This window comes from Lipotes vexillifer, unplaced genomic scaffold, assembly GCF_000442215.2.
Source record: "Lipotes vexillifer unplaced genomic scaffold, Lipotes_vexillifer_v1.1 scaffold213, whole genome shotgun sequence".
Lineage (NCBI taxonomy): Eukaryota > Metazoa > Chordata > Mammalia > Artiodactyla > Lipotidae > Lipotes > Lipotes vexillifer.
Window position 1 is genome coordinate 5,223,294 of NW_006780610.1, and position 13,628 is coordinate 5,236,921.

Genomic DNA, 13,628 nt, shown 5'->3' on the forward strand with positions numbered 1-13,628 from the left:
CTCAATTCAGTACTGGTGACTTTCCGAGGAGGAGTCCCAAAGAGATAGAGGAATTCCAAAAGGAGGAATCACAGGCAGAGAGAGGAAGAATCTCAGAGGTTATAAGATGGGCGGGGAGAGGCTCCGCCTTCAGTCTCTCCAGACCCACCCTGCCTGACAGCAGGCTGGGTGGGGTGGAGCGCTGGCTGTGGCTGTGACTCAGGTTTCTGTGGGCTGTCAAGGGCAGCCGGCAGGGAGGAGCCCAGACCAACAGACAGGCCAGCCAACTGCAGCTTTCACCTCAGCTGTCCTTTCTCCTGGGAATGCAGGAGGTTCTTCTCTAGCTTTGCTGGCCTCCAAGGGCTAGCCCACCCCTGCTTCCTCATCCTCACCCTCAGCCGACCCTCATGTTTCTTACCAGAAGCCTCAGCCAAGGCACTGACACAGGAGGGAGAGTCAAAGGTCACTGCCTCTAGGAAGGCCCCAGAATGTCTGTGCCACAGGGAGAAGAGTATAATAATGATGGGTCCTGCACAGGAGGGACAGACTGGGGAAATCTTGGGTGCTGGCTTTCAGGCTGAGCAGCCTGCTGCCCAACCCCCCCACTCCCCCAGCCAGGATAGCCAGGATGGCTCACGGCTGGGCAAGCTGGTTGTCATGGTGAAGGCTAGGGGCTAGAATGGAGCTGCGGCAGAGTCAGGCTCTCCTAAGTGAGGAGAGGGTGCTCAGGGACTCCCAGCCAAGCCCCCTCAGAATTGACCAGCCAGGGAGGGATGGCTGGGGCTGCAACCAAAGAGCTATAGCCAGGGACTGACTGTAGGACTTCCCCTTGGTGATGGGTGAGGGTGCGGCCAGCACATTCCCCTGGTATTTCTGGGGCCTGTTTGCTGGGCTGAGTTTTTAGAGAGTGGCTGGAAGAAAGGGAATGCACATTTACTTTGTGCCAAGTGCCTGCATACATATCTCACCAATCTTCACAACAACTGAGAGAGATCCAGCAATTTGCCTAAAATGGCAAAGCTGGGATTAAAATCCAAGACTGACTGCTACAGACACCGGTGATCTTTCTTTTCTGGGAACCAGGCTGTGTACTTGTTCTAGGGGAGGGAGAGGGAGAAAGTGACCTGAACTTTATCAGCCTGGATATTTCATCAGGAGGCCACAGTGGCAGGATGCAGGTGCTGGCTGCGTTTGGGGTTTAGAGGCAGATGACAGTTTGAAGAGAAAGCCACTGACGAAATGCTTGGCACATAGTAGGTGGTCATTGAATATTTTTGTAAAGAAGAAGCCAGATCTGTGTATGAGCTATGGCCAGTTTTCTGGGACATCCTGGGAGGTTTCTGGCTCTGAATTGCAGCAACAGCGCAAGAAGCTAGTTTGAAAGAGGGACTTTCCAAGACCATCCCCGGGGGGGAAAGGAATTTGCGGAGCACCACTGAGTGGAGATGGGGGAGTGGAGGGGTTGGGGTGGTGGGGAGGAAAGGGAGGTGTGTGGATGATACAGGATTACAGCAAGCTGCGGACGCCACCCAGCGGCCATAACTCAGCCTATGGGGGAGCCAGGCTCCAAGAGTCCGCTGTGCGCGGAGCACTCTGGGAGTTGTAGTCCTGCTACATTAAGGTTCTGCCAGTGGAGCTGTTGGGTGTTGTAGTCCGACGTTTCCTGGGCGGGAGTTACCCTCGTTGGCCGGACCACGAGTCCCGTGGTGCCCCGCGGAAGGCCGCGCAGGCGCGGTGTGTCGGTGCCGGTCAGTCCCGAATGCTGTGGGGCCGCTAACTGGGTCCTGCGGTGTTAGAAGGGGTCACCGAGTGGGTCTGTGTTGTGGTGGGGTAAGGCGGCCGGCACCATGTCGAGGCAGGCGAACCGTGGCACCGAGAGCAAGAAAATGGTAACCGGAGCGTGTGACCTCGGCGGGCGGGGCGGAATGGAGGTGTTCTGGGGAAGGGGCTCGGCGCGGGGCGCGAGTCGCAACTGGGAAAGCTCCTTCTGCTAGCGCTGGGAGGGGGTGGTTCCGCTGGAAGGAAGGAGGAGGCTCCTTGGTGGGTCGAGAGCGGAGAATCGCTCTGGGGTGGTCCCGGGTGTGAGGCAGGTTGGAAGGCCCCTGGAGTAGCTCGGAGACCCCTCCCCCGAGTGCAGTTGGGTGCAAGACCAACAACGACGGCGGCAATAACAGTAACTCCCACTGTTGCTCTCTTACTGTGTGTTAGGTACTGGGCCTGGCATTTTACGTCCGTTATCATTTAATCCGCAAAATAACTCTCAGGTGGATAATGTTATCGCCATTTTAAAGCTCAGAGAGGTTGCATAACTGGCCCAGATTTACAGCTAGGAAGAGTTAGGATTTGAACCCATGTCTCTCTGACCCCAAAGCTAATGCTTCAGACTACTAGACCATAATGTCTCTCACACTCCGCTACTGGTTTTGCCAGAAAGCAAGTGTAAGGGGTGGGCCAGAGTAGGGAGTAAGTGCTCTCCCTCTGGCGAATGGCGGGCAGGCTCCCTTCTTGTCCTGGGAATAGTGGGACACCATCTAGTCCTATGAAGTTTGGCTGCAGATGGGGGCTGGGCCTGGAAAGTAACGTGGATGATGTTTTTATCCAAACTGAGGGGACTTCTTGACAGGTGTTCCTTTTCTTTGGCATATTCTTATTTCCTCCAGAATTGCCCGTTTGTCTTTGTTTTCCAGTTTACAGACTGAGTTATTGAAGGTTGCATGCAGGGCAGACCAGGGACCTTTTGTTGACACTCAGCTCTAGAGGGGATGACTAAACTTCCCTCACACCTTTGCATCTTATACCAGGAACAGCCACCAAAAATGGGCAGCAGGAGGCCCTATTACTCCAGAGTAGTACTGTACTTTTTCTCTCAGATCCCTTTTGAGAAGTTGATGAGAGCTGTGGATCTTCTCGCAGAAATAGTAAATAGACAAACATATACAGAGACATTTACTTACATTTGGGGAGGATTTGTGGGCCTGCGAAGATACTCTGTGAATTCCTGTTTTGGAGGAAATACTGAGTTAAAAAGAAAAAGGAGAGAATATTTTGCTAGGCAACAATGTCATGTAGGGGAAAAAACATGGATATCGGAATTCTCATTGGTCCTCAATTTCCTTATCTATGAAATGGGGACAATAATACCTCTCTAGGATTAAGTGAGGTAGTGTAAAATGCATGGGGCATATGGTAAATGTTTGCTTTCCCCTCCTTTTCCTATGATATGAATGGATATGAGAAGTCTTCCTGTTTAGTTTTCATATCTAGCTCTTTTTTGCACCTTTTTTTAAAAACCTGAAACCAGTATTGAAACTTTTAATACCATTTTAGCAGGAACCTTCAGTCTCCACACACACACAACACCCCCCCAGCCCTCAGTATCACTCAGTTTTGGTGAAGTGAGGGAATTAGGGAGGGGCAGCAGTGCATTCAGGCCTCAAAGCTTTTGCTACTGCTGTAGTCTCTGCTTGGAACTTCTTTCCCCAGAGACTAGCTAGCTACTCCTCACCTCATTTCAGTTACTCAGATATCATCTTCTCAAAGAGGGCTTCCCTGACCACCTGACCAGTTCTCTATCCTCTAACTCTACTCTGTTTCTCTTCAAGCACTGTCTATTTCATTTAAAATATTTCATTATAGATTCTATACTTACTTGTTTATTTTCAGTCTCCCCCATGAGAATGTAAACTCCATGAGGGCAGGGGTTGGTTTGTTCACTGCTCCATTCCCAGCACCTAGAATGATGCTTGGCACTAGGCAATCTATATTGAATGAATGACATGAAGGTTTGGTGCATCCTGTCATCCAATTCCTATTGGTACCCACTCGAGGCTTGTCACATGATCCTCTTTGTAGCCACCTGGTTCTGACATGCTCCCCTTCCTTCCTCTTTGCCTTTGGAGTCTCCCCCTCTAGCAGCCCACTTCCCAATCAGCCCAACCTTCTGCTAATTGCTGCGTTCCCAGGTAAGCCTTCCAAAACTTAAATGGTTAATATGCCCAAGTAACTAGATCTCTGCTTTTTGTCTGTGCAAACAGAAACAGCCCATTTGTCTAGCAGACTTTTCCTGAGTCCCAGCTCTGTGCAAAGCATTGTGGGAAATGCAGAGATGAAGTCCTAGTCCCTAAACTTGAGAAGCACATACTCTATGAGAGAGGTGGAAAAATACACAACACAGAAGTATGGTACTGTCTGGGATTGAGTCCTGGCTTCACTGCTTACTTATGTGACCTTGACCAAGTGTCTTCATTGTTTTGTTTTGTTTGCGGTACGCGGGCCTCTCACTGTTGTGGCCTCTCCCATTGTGGAGCACAGGCTCTGGACGCACAGGCTCAGTGGCCATGGCTCACGGGCCCAGCCGCTCCACGGCATGTGGGATCTTCCTGGACCGGGGCATGAACCCGTGTCCCCTGCATCAGCAGGCGAACTCTCAACCACTGTGCCACCAGGGAAGCCCTCTTCATTGTTTTAAGCATCAGTTTCACCATCTTTATTTATTTATTTTTGGCCACACCAAGCAGCTTGCGGGATCTCAGTTCCCTGACCAGGGATTGAACCTGGGCCATGGCAATGAAAGCCTGGGATCCCAACTGTTAGGCCACTAGGAAACTCCCACTAAAAAGGTAATAATAGTATAATAAGGTTGTTCTGAGGATTAACTGAGGTATCGCATGTAAAGCTAGCAGTGTGATAGAGCACCTGAGAACACAGTTGATGCTCAGTAAATGTCAGCTAGCAAGCCTTTTCTCTTTTCTGCTGTGCTTGTCGGATCCTGGTTCTCCAACCAGGGACCGACCCTGTGCCCCCTGCAGTGCAAGCACAGAGTCCTAACCACGGGACCGCCAGGGAATTCGCAGCATCCTTTTTGTTTTAATTGAAGTATAGTTTATCTACAACACTATGTTAGTTCCATGTGCGCAACGTAGTGACTCGATATTACTATACACTGCAAAATGGTCACCATACAAGCGTCCTTATTCGTAAAGATATTAACCTTTGTGTGTTTAGGCCTGCCCTTCTTTTGTGTTGTGGCTCTATTCTCCAGGGCTCAGGTGAGTTACTACTTGAGTAGCAGCACTCAGAATCTCCATGACAGGAGGCTGGAGAGTGACAAAAGAGGGATGGACTCAGTCCTGTTACTGACCTTCCTTCCCCAGCTGCTGGGGAGCAGTCACACTGGATTATTTGTGTTGACAAAAATAGTAAGTATGACTCGTAATAAGTATCTTGGAGCATTAGCTCAAAAGGTTAGCCCCTTAAGGAGTTTTGATGTTTTGTTTGGGGCACTGACTGCAAGCTGCCTGAAAACCGTGCAGTAGCTTACCTGAGTGTAGGGCTTGGCTTACTTACTCTGCTCAGGTTGTGCCTGAAGTACTTGGCTTTGCCAGTATGAAACCACTCTTGTGGTTTCTTGGTCTGCAAAGCATCTTTAAGTCCAGGATCTCATTAGACCCTCCTACCAACCCTGTGATTGGCATGACATATTTCACTGTTACTGTTTTTGTTGGAGAAGATTGAAGTTTAGCAAAGTGAAGTGACTTAGGTAAAGTCTCACAACTAGTGACAAGTCCATACTCAGAACCAGGTCTTCTGACTATAAACTGAGCATCCTTCTATATGCCTTACTAATTGTTTTAAAGTTCTTTATAGCGATTCAGAATCTCCCTCTTTGAACCTAGTTCAGGGTGCTTTCTGGCACCACACCACAGAGAACCAGTTTAAGGAAAAAAATAACAATATCTACTTTTATTTATTTTTTTGGTGAGCAGTATGTGGGATCGAACCCGTGCCCCCTGCCTTGGAAGCGCGGAGTCTTAACCACTCCAGGGGAGTCAGGGAAGTCCCACAATATCTATTTCTTGAGTAGGTACTGTGCAGCAGGTACTCTACACATATTATCTCATTGATAACCCTGAAGGGCAGATAATATTATCGCCATTGTACAGATGGGAAAAGCTGATGTTCACGGAGATTAAGCAGTGGCTTAGGATGACATACCTTTTTTTTTTGGACATCATAACTTACAGGACAGTGCTCAACTCTAAGAAGACTGAGTCTCAGTTACTTAACCTATCTCCTGTAAAATGGGGAAAATCATGTTTGTTTTGCTAACCTCTCATGGTTGTTATAAAGCTCAATAAGTATCTGTGAAGACACTCTGAAAGTTTTATAAATGTTAGTGATGATTATTATTAAACATAATTAAAGCAGTCTGAAAGTAGAAGTTTTGCAGAAGAGATTCATGTTTCTGTTGGAAGAATGTGCTTATGTTCAGTGAAGAAATGGGACTGGTTGAATTCGTTGACCTTTAAGGTCAATGGAACCTTAAGTTATAAGGGTCTTCAGACTCTGCAACCACTTGTTACTTTTCTGACTTCCTCTTCTGTTCTCTCTTGTGTTTACTCCTGTCTAATCACACTGGTCTCCTAGCTGTTTCTCACGCATGTCAGACATACTCCCACCTCGGGGCCTTACACTTACTGCCTCAAATTTTTTCACCCAGATACCCTTACTACCTTCAGTTCTTTGCACAAATATCATCTTAATGAGGCCTTCTCTGACTACCCTATCTAAAACTGAACCCCGCCCCCCCCCACACACATACAGGTAAACATAAATCGTCCCTAATCTCCTTTTGTGCTTATTTTCCTCCATAGCACTTTTCACCATCTGGCAAACCATTTATTTTATTTATTCAGTTTATTACCTCTTTCCCTCCTGTTAGGTAGTTCCTGGTACATAGTAAACTTTGAATGAATGATTTTTTCTATACCACAGCTCATTCCTATTTTTAAAGTCTGAAGACCTTTAAGTTGTGTATTTATGTCATGCACTATTCCAAATAGGCTTGGTTCATAACTGAAGATGGAGATAGACTTACAAATTAAGAGAGGGTGTGGAGAACCTGCATCAGGGACCCTATTCCCAGATCCCAGGCATATTGATTCTGTGACCACCGACAGATCTATTTAGGACCTTGATTTTGCTTATTGGTAAACTGGGGGCTGCTGCATGTATAACATGCTTGGTAACATCGTGATATGCATGTTACTTGGCATCATGGTGGGCTGAGGCTCTTGGAGTCTCCATCCAAGGACTCATTAATAACGGAAGGAAAGATCTCCTGATATAATGCCGTGGTGCCAGCTCTATGGACTGGTTACTGCTGGATTGTCTCCATCCATTCATGCCTAAGCCATTCTAGTGCCAAACCCTTAACTTTACTAAAAATTATTCTCCTCCTTAATAGCGTCCCTTTAATTGCCATATTTGGTATATGGTCTCTTGGAGACATCCTGATCTGTTTTAGTTGAATTCAAAGAGCTTACTTATTCTGAAACTGATTCTCTTTGACTCCCTGGTACAGCTACCTTTTATTTGTTTGTTTTTTAGGGAAGGTTATTAATATTGCAGTTGTGAGGAACAGTGGACAGAATGAACATTGGCTTAGAAACTCCTGGTTTTCGTCCCCCCAAATTACTTTTGTCAATAGTTAGCTGTCTCTTGGGGACTTCCCTGGTGGTCCAGTGGTTAAGAATCCGCCTTCCAATGCAGGGGACGTGGGTTCAATCCCTGGTTGGGGAACTACAATCCTACATGCTGTGGGACAGCTAATCCCACATGCTGCAACTACTGAGCCTGAGCACCACAAGTAGAGAGAAGCCTGTCTGCCGCAATGAAACATCCCACGTGGCTTCCCTGGTGGCGCAGTTGGTGAGAGTCCGCCTGCTGAGGCAGGGGACACATGTTCGTGTCCCGGTCCGGGAAGATCCCACATGCTGTGGAGCGGCTGGGCCCGTGAGCCATGGCTGCTGAGCCTGTGCATCCGGAGCCTGTGCTCCGCAATGGGAGAGGCTACAACAGTGAGAGGCCCGAGTACTGCAAAAAAAAAAAAAAAAAAAAAAAGCTCATGCTGTTTGTTTTTTTTTTTTTTTTTAAATTAATTTCTTTTTGGCTGCATTGGGTCTTCGTTGGTGCCCACAGGCTTTCTCTAGCTGTGGCGAGCGGGGGCTACCCTTCGTTGTGGTGCGTGGGCTTCTCATTTCAGTGGCTTCTCTTGTTGCAGAGCACAGGCTCTAGGCGCGTGGGCTTCAGTAGTTGTGGCACGTAGGCTCAGTAGCTGTGGCACAGGGGCTTAGTTGCTCCGTGGCATGTGGGATCTTCCCAGACCAGGGCTCGAACCTGTGCCTCCTGCATTGGCAGGCGGATTCTTAACCACTGCACCACCAGGAAAGTCCCAAAAAAATAGTCTTGAGAAAAGCAAGACAGACTTACAAATGGAAAGAGAAAGGGAAAGATACATTCCCAACAGGAACAAAAAAGAGTCCCCATTGAAATCAGAAGAGGAGGCAGTTCATATGCAAGATACCCAAATCAATACAGGGCTTACCATTCTTTGCAGGATTCTCACTCAGCTGTTTTTTTTTTTTTTAAAGAAAATTAATTCTCTGAAAGGCAAGATTTACTTAAGAAAAATTAATAGAGTTATTTCTAATGTAACTACCAAATGGTAATTTCCTAATGAATTGGCTCAGAGCTATATGCTTGTTCTTAAAAAAAGAAACTGACTATCGCTAACTTCAGCAGAAAAGGAATTTGTTGGAAAGGTAGAGGATAGGTCATAGATTGGACGGGAAGGCTAGACTCCAAGGCTGGAAATTTGAGAGGAGCCAGGGAAAATTAGGGAAAAAAAAAAAAAAAAAGCTCATGCTGAAACATCCCACGTGACGCAGCCAAAAATAAATAAATAATAAATAAATAAATATTTTAAAAATAAAAATAATAATTATCCGTCCTTGGTCAAATTACTGAACCATTCTGAGGCTCAGTTTCCTCATCTCTAAAATGAGATTAGTTTCTGCCCTTTCTGCTTTACAGAGTTATTATGGGGTGAAAAATGAGATAATGAAAAATAGAATGTAGTATGTAAGCAAAAGGCATTCACATTATTCTTTTTTTAAAAATTTTATTTATTTTTGACTGCATTGGGTCTTCATTGCTGCACGCGGGCTTTCTCTAGTTGTGGCAAGCGGGGGCTACTCTTCATTGTGGCACGTGGGCTTCTCATTGTGGTGGCTTCTCTTGTTGTGGAGCACAGGCTCTAGGTGCACGGGCTTCAGTAGTTGTGGCACGTGGGTTCAGTAGTTGTGGCTTGTGGGCTCTAGAGCACAGGCTCAGTAGTTACGGTGTATGGGCTTAGTTGCTCCGCGGCATGTGGGATCTTCCCCAGACCAGGCTCAAACCTGTGACCCCTGCATTGGCAGGCGGATTCATAACCACTGTGCCACCAGGGAAGTCCCTCATATTATTATTCTTGCAGTGACCTCATCACCAGGCCATGGGGATGAGGTGAGGAGCATTGGGCCATGGGAGCCTGGGCCTTAATGTTAGTTGTACTTTCTTCCCCAGAAGACTTGCAGACAGAGAGGTGCTCTGCTCCAAGTCTGACAAGCCTCCATTCAGAAAGGACTGGTTGGGGCTTCCCTGGTGGCGCAGTGGTTGAGAGTCCGTCTGCCGATGCAGGGGACACGGGTTCATGCCTCGGTCCAGGAGGATCCCACATGCCACGGAGCAGCTGGGCCCGTGAGCCATGGCCGCTGAGCCTGCGCTCTCCGCAATGGGAGCGGCCACAACAGTGAGAGGCCCGTGTACCACAAAAAAAAAAAGAAAGGACTGTTTGGGTAGCAATCTTAATTTTTCAGCCATGTTTCTGTATGAGTACATTGATCCAAATGTGCTGCTAACACATTTCTCACTTTGTTTAGCTCCGATAATACCTTTCCCCCAACCTGCTGCTTTTATTCTGTAGTCTTGGTATTTGCTGTTCCTTTCACCTTCCACATCTCTCTGTTTTTTGGTAAGTAGGTAACGGGATTCTTTATCTGAGAGTTTCTGTGCTTTCAACTGTGGTTGTAATAGAAACCAGTCCAGGTCAGTATTGGGTTCCAGGTACACAAAAGATTGTGTTCCTTTCAGAGTTATCCTTTTCCCGCAAACACTTTAGCTATGTGTCAGGAGAAACATGTTGGTGACTTAGAGGGTTATCATTAGTGCAGTGGACTTCATCTGGTACTTCCTTCCTTCCCTCTGGGACCTCTGCTGCTCCTGGATGGGGCCTTGGGAGTGCAGTTAGGTTTGGCAGCTGTGGTGGGATCCTGGGTCAGCAGAAGTCCACCTTGGTGTGTTGGAAGGGTGACTGCTCAGTGCATGAGGTACCTTTCACAGCCTGTTTTTTAGTGGGTCTAGTTTCAGCCCTGACACATTGACCCTAGGGAGCTAAATTCTTTGGCTACTCCACAGGGCGTGATGGTCTTTCCCACCAGACACAAGTAACCTTCCTTTGAATTCTGACAGTTGCATTGAGGCCCATCCAGACTCTCACCAAACTTTCTTTTTTGTGTGGCTTGGTCCTGACTGCCTTTTGAATCTCTTTTAGAGCTCTGAGCTCTTCACCCTGACCTATGGGGCTCTAGTCACCCAGCTGTGCAGGGACTATGAAAATGATGAAGATGTGAATAAACAGCTGGACAAAATGTGAGTGAGCTCCTCTGTGGGAGAGAGAGTAATGGGACTCCTGAGCACACCGAATCTACGTGGTCCCTTAGAGCCCAGAACAGGGTTCACTCTCGTTACCAACACTTTGGGTACAGTTTCCACTGCTTATTTATTGGGATGTTTTGGGATTGTCCTAGTTTTCCCTTTACCACCAACAGCCTTATGTTCAGACATAAGACATTCAGACCGCATAATATAGTCTGTTCTCTCATTTCTTTCCCAGGGGCTATAACATTGGAGTCCGACTGATTGAAGATTTCTTGGCACGGTCAAATGTCGGGAGGTGCCATGACTTTCGGGAAACTGCAGATGTCATTGCCAAGGTCATTATCCTGGGCCACCTGGCCATACCGAAGGATTGTCATTGGAAGGCACTGCTTACCACTCGCTCCCTTAGAAAGGCCCTTATTATTCCAGAAGAATAGCTAGGCAGGTGTTTGGACCAAAGAAGCCTTCCTGGTGGTTTAGGAATAACACAGATTATGAAAAAGGGAAGAATGGTTGGGATCATCCTTGTGGATTAAAGACCCACTAAAATCAAAGCCAGATCTCTTCAACTGTGCAGATGTAGCAGAGTAGCATGGGGGTTAAGAATATAGACAGACCTGGCCGTGAGGCATGTGGGATCTTAGCTCCCCGACCAGGGATCAAACCCGCGCCCACTTCGTTGGAAGGTGAAGTCTTAACCACTGGACTGCCGGGGAAGTATGATCCACATCCCCCCCCCCAAAAAAAAAATCTTAGGGAAAAAAAAATAAAGAATACAGACAAACCTAGCTTCAAATTCTGGCTCCAATACTTAGTAGTTCTTAGGTAAGTTATTTTTAACTTCTTTAATTACCAGTTACCTCATCTTTAAAATGAAGAAAATAAGAGCTACCTCATAGGGTTTCTGTAAGGAGTAAATGAAAAAATGAACATGAGCATTCAGGTAAAATGAATGCCCTTACTGTAGCATGTATGTAGAAAGTGTTTGCTATTAATAATATTAGTGTTACATATTATAGGGTTAATAATAAATGATATAACACCTATAGCTTTGTGGTGTTAGAAGAAGGGTTCAGATAGCAGAGAGAGAGGACAGGAAAGTGTGTTGGGACCGCTCTGTGGTTAGATGCTGGTTCAGGGCAGCCACCGCTGTCAGAAGATCAGTGCTCCTTTCCACTAAGAAGTGCAGATAATCAGCAAGTTGTCACCTAATTGTATGATGCCTTGAAGGAGAAGGGTGTGGAATTGTGCACAGTTGCTTTTCCTTTTTGCCTTGAATACCTGAAGCTTCAGTGTCTTAACAGAGGCCACAGTTTTTCTCCTGAACCACTTAGTTCCCCTTGCTGGTCCCATCACATCACCTTCCCTGTCGTACAGCCCCTACTGCTCTTCCTCATAGTGCCATTGTGTGTTTTTTGACAGGTGGCATTCAAGATGTACTTGGGCATCACTCCAAGCATCACCAATTGGAGCCCAGCTGGTGACGAATTCTCCCTTATTTTGGAAAACAATCCCTTGGTGGACTTTGTGGAACTTCCCGATAACCACTCATCCCTTATTTATTCCAATCTCTTGTGTGGGGTGTTGCGAGGAGCCTTGGAGATGGTGAGTGCAGCTCTTTACCTTCTGAGACACCTGAAATGTAGTAGGGTCTTAAAAAATGTTTGAACGAATGAATGGGAGAGTGAAAAGAAGGGCTTTTAGCTCACCCCAGTGCTTCGCTGCCTGAGGTGGTGATGCTGCCAAGTGTAGGATCCAAGTTGGAAATCTCCACATGGTGTTGATGCTCCCTGCTAGGCTGGGAGGTGGTGCGCTCAGCCCTCAGAGCCCAGGAACATGTGTTCCCAGATTGGCTTATTTGGTGACAGTTAGATTTGTGTGTGTTCTTTGCTAAGTCTCCCTTGTTGGGTGGGGACCACTCCCTTCTGCACAGGAACTGGCAATCTTGTCCATGTGGAAACCAGCCTCCTTGTTTAGGCTACTGTGGATGAGTCAGTTATAGCTCCATCCCTGGTGGTTTCCCAGAGGCTGTGGCTAGGCAGCCGCCCCTTCATTTTCGCACTGTCCCCTAGGTCCAGATGGCTGTGGAGGCCAAATTTGTCCAGGACACCCTGAAAGGAGACGGTGTGACAGAAATCCGGATGAGGTTCATCAGGCGGATTGAGGACAACCTCCCAGCTGGAGAGGAATGACCGTCCCCAGGACTTCAGCGTAGCTGGCAGGAGCCTTGTTGGAGTCAGGAAGCCTCAGTGCTTCCTCTGCCCTCTAGAATTAACTCAGTGACTGTTTAACACGGATGTTATATATTCTTCTAACCTTGTTTCCCTTCTCCATGTTAATAAAGAGCGGACTGTGATATAGTCCATTTGCCCTACAAGTGTGCACATTCAGGAGGGAAATTCTTTGCTCCCTTTCCCTTCAGAGGGGCTGGATGTAGTCATCCTTGGTTGGACTAGAAAGAGCTCAAACCATTTTACATTCCTGTTCGAATTTTCCAAAGTAGAACCCACTTTGACCCCATTAAGAGGCAAGCCTAGCACATTTGTCCCTGGGTCTTCAGAAAGTCATTGGTGAATGGCCGCAGGGAATCCAGGATTCACTGGGACAGGGGAGGAGAAGCTGGGAGGGGTGGGCCGGATTTGCTAGCTGTAGTGTGACACACTGTAGTGCTTGCCAGGAAAGGGGAACCAGTCATGCCAGAAACATTGACTTCTGGGAGGCCACCCAGCTCTCTCTTTCCTCCCTGCTGTTTGGAGGCAAGATCTCCTCTTTTTACAGAGGGTCCATCTTTTTTTTCTTACAAGTTCTTCAATAAAGACACATTCTTGAGTGAAATCCCAATCATGTCATGTTTTCTCTCTGCTCAGCCCTGGGAATTTTGTTATAGTGGGGTGAGGAGACCTGCTAAAAGTTCCTGTGCCCTACCTTGATTTCATCTGGTCTAGGAATGGCTTCTTCCTATGGATCAGAGAGTCTGGGAAACCTGGGAGCAAATGAGGCCCCTTCAGAGTCATTTTTTTTTTTTTTTTTTTTGCGGTACGCGGGCCGCTCCCTGTTGTGGCCTCTCCCGTTGCGGAGCACAGGCTCCGGACGCGCAGGCTTAGTGGCCA

At 47.3% G+C, this 13,628-nt stretch overlaps 1 protein-coding gene across 4 annotated transcripts in view; it reads left to right on the plus strand.

Annotated features, from left to right (window-relative positions):
- Positions 1–1,692: 1,692 nt before the first annotated feature.
- Positions 1,693–13,628, plus strand: part of TRAPPC3 (trafficking protein particle complex subunit 3) — a 15,732-nt gene continuing 3,796 nt past the window's right edge. Inside the window, exons 1-5 of one of the 4 annotated variants that reach the window (XM_007453820.1) lie at positions 1,693–1,868; positions 10,412–10,509; positions 10,730–10,853; positions 11,941–12,123; positions 12,591–13,362. In XM_007453820.1, coding sequence (XP_007453882.1) covers positions 1,827–1,868; positions 10,412–10,509; positions 10,730–10,853; positions 11,941–12,123; positions 12,591–12,710 — 567 coding nt within the window. In that variant the 5' untranslated portion in view covers positions 1,693–1,826 and the 3' untranslated portion in view covers positions 12,711–13,362. Of the gene's footprint in view, positions 1,869–10,411; positions 10,510–10,729; positions 10,854–11,940; positions 12,124–12,590; positions 13,363–13,628 lie in introns of those variants that run through there. The other 3 variants (XM_007453821.1, XM_007453822.1, XM_007453823.1) reach the window with 3 other exon arrangements.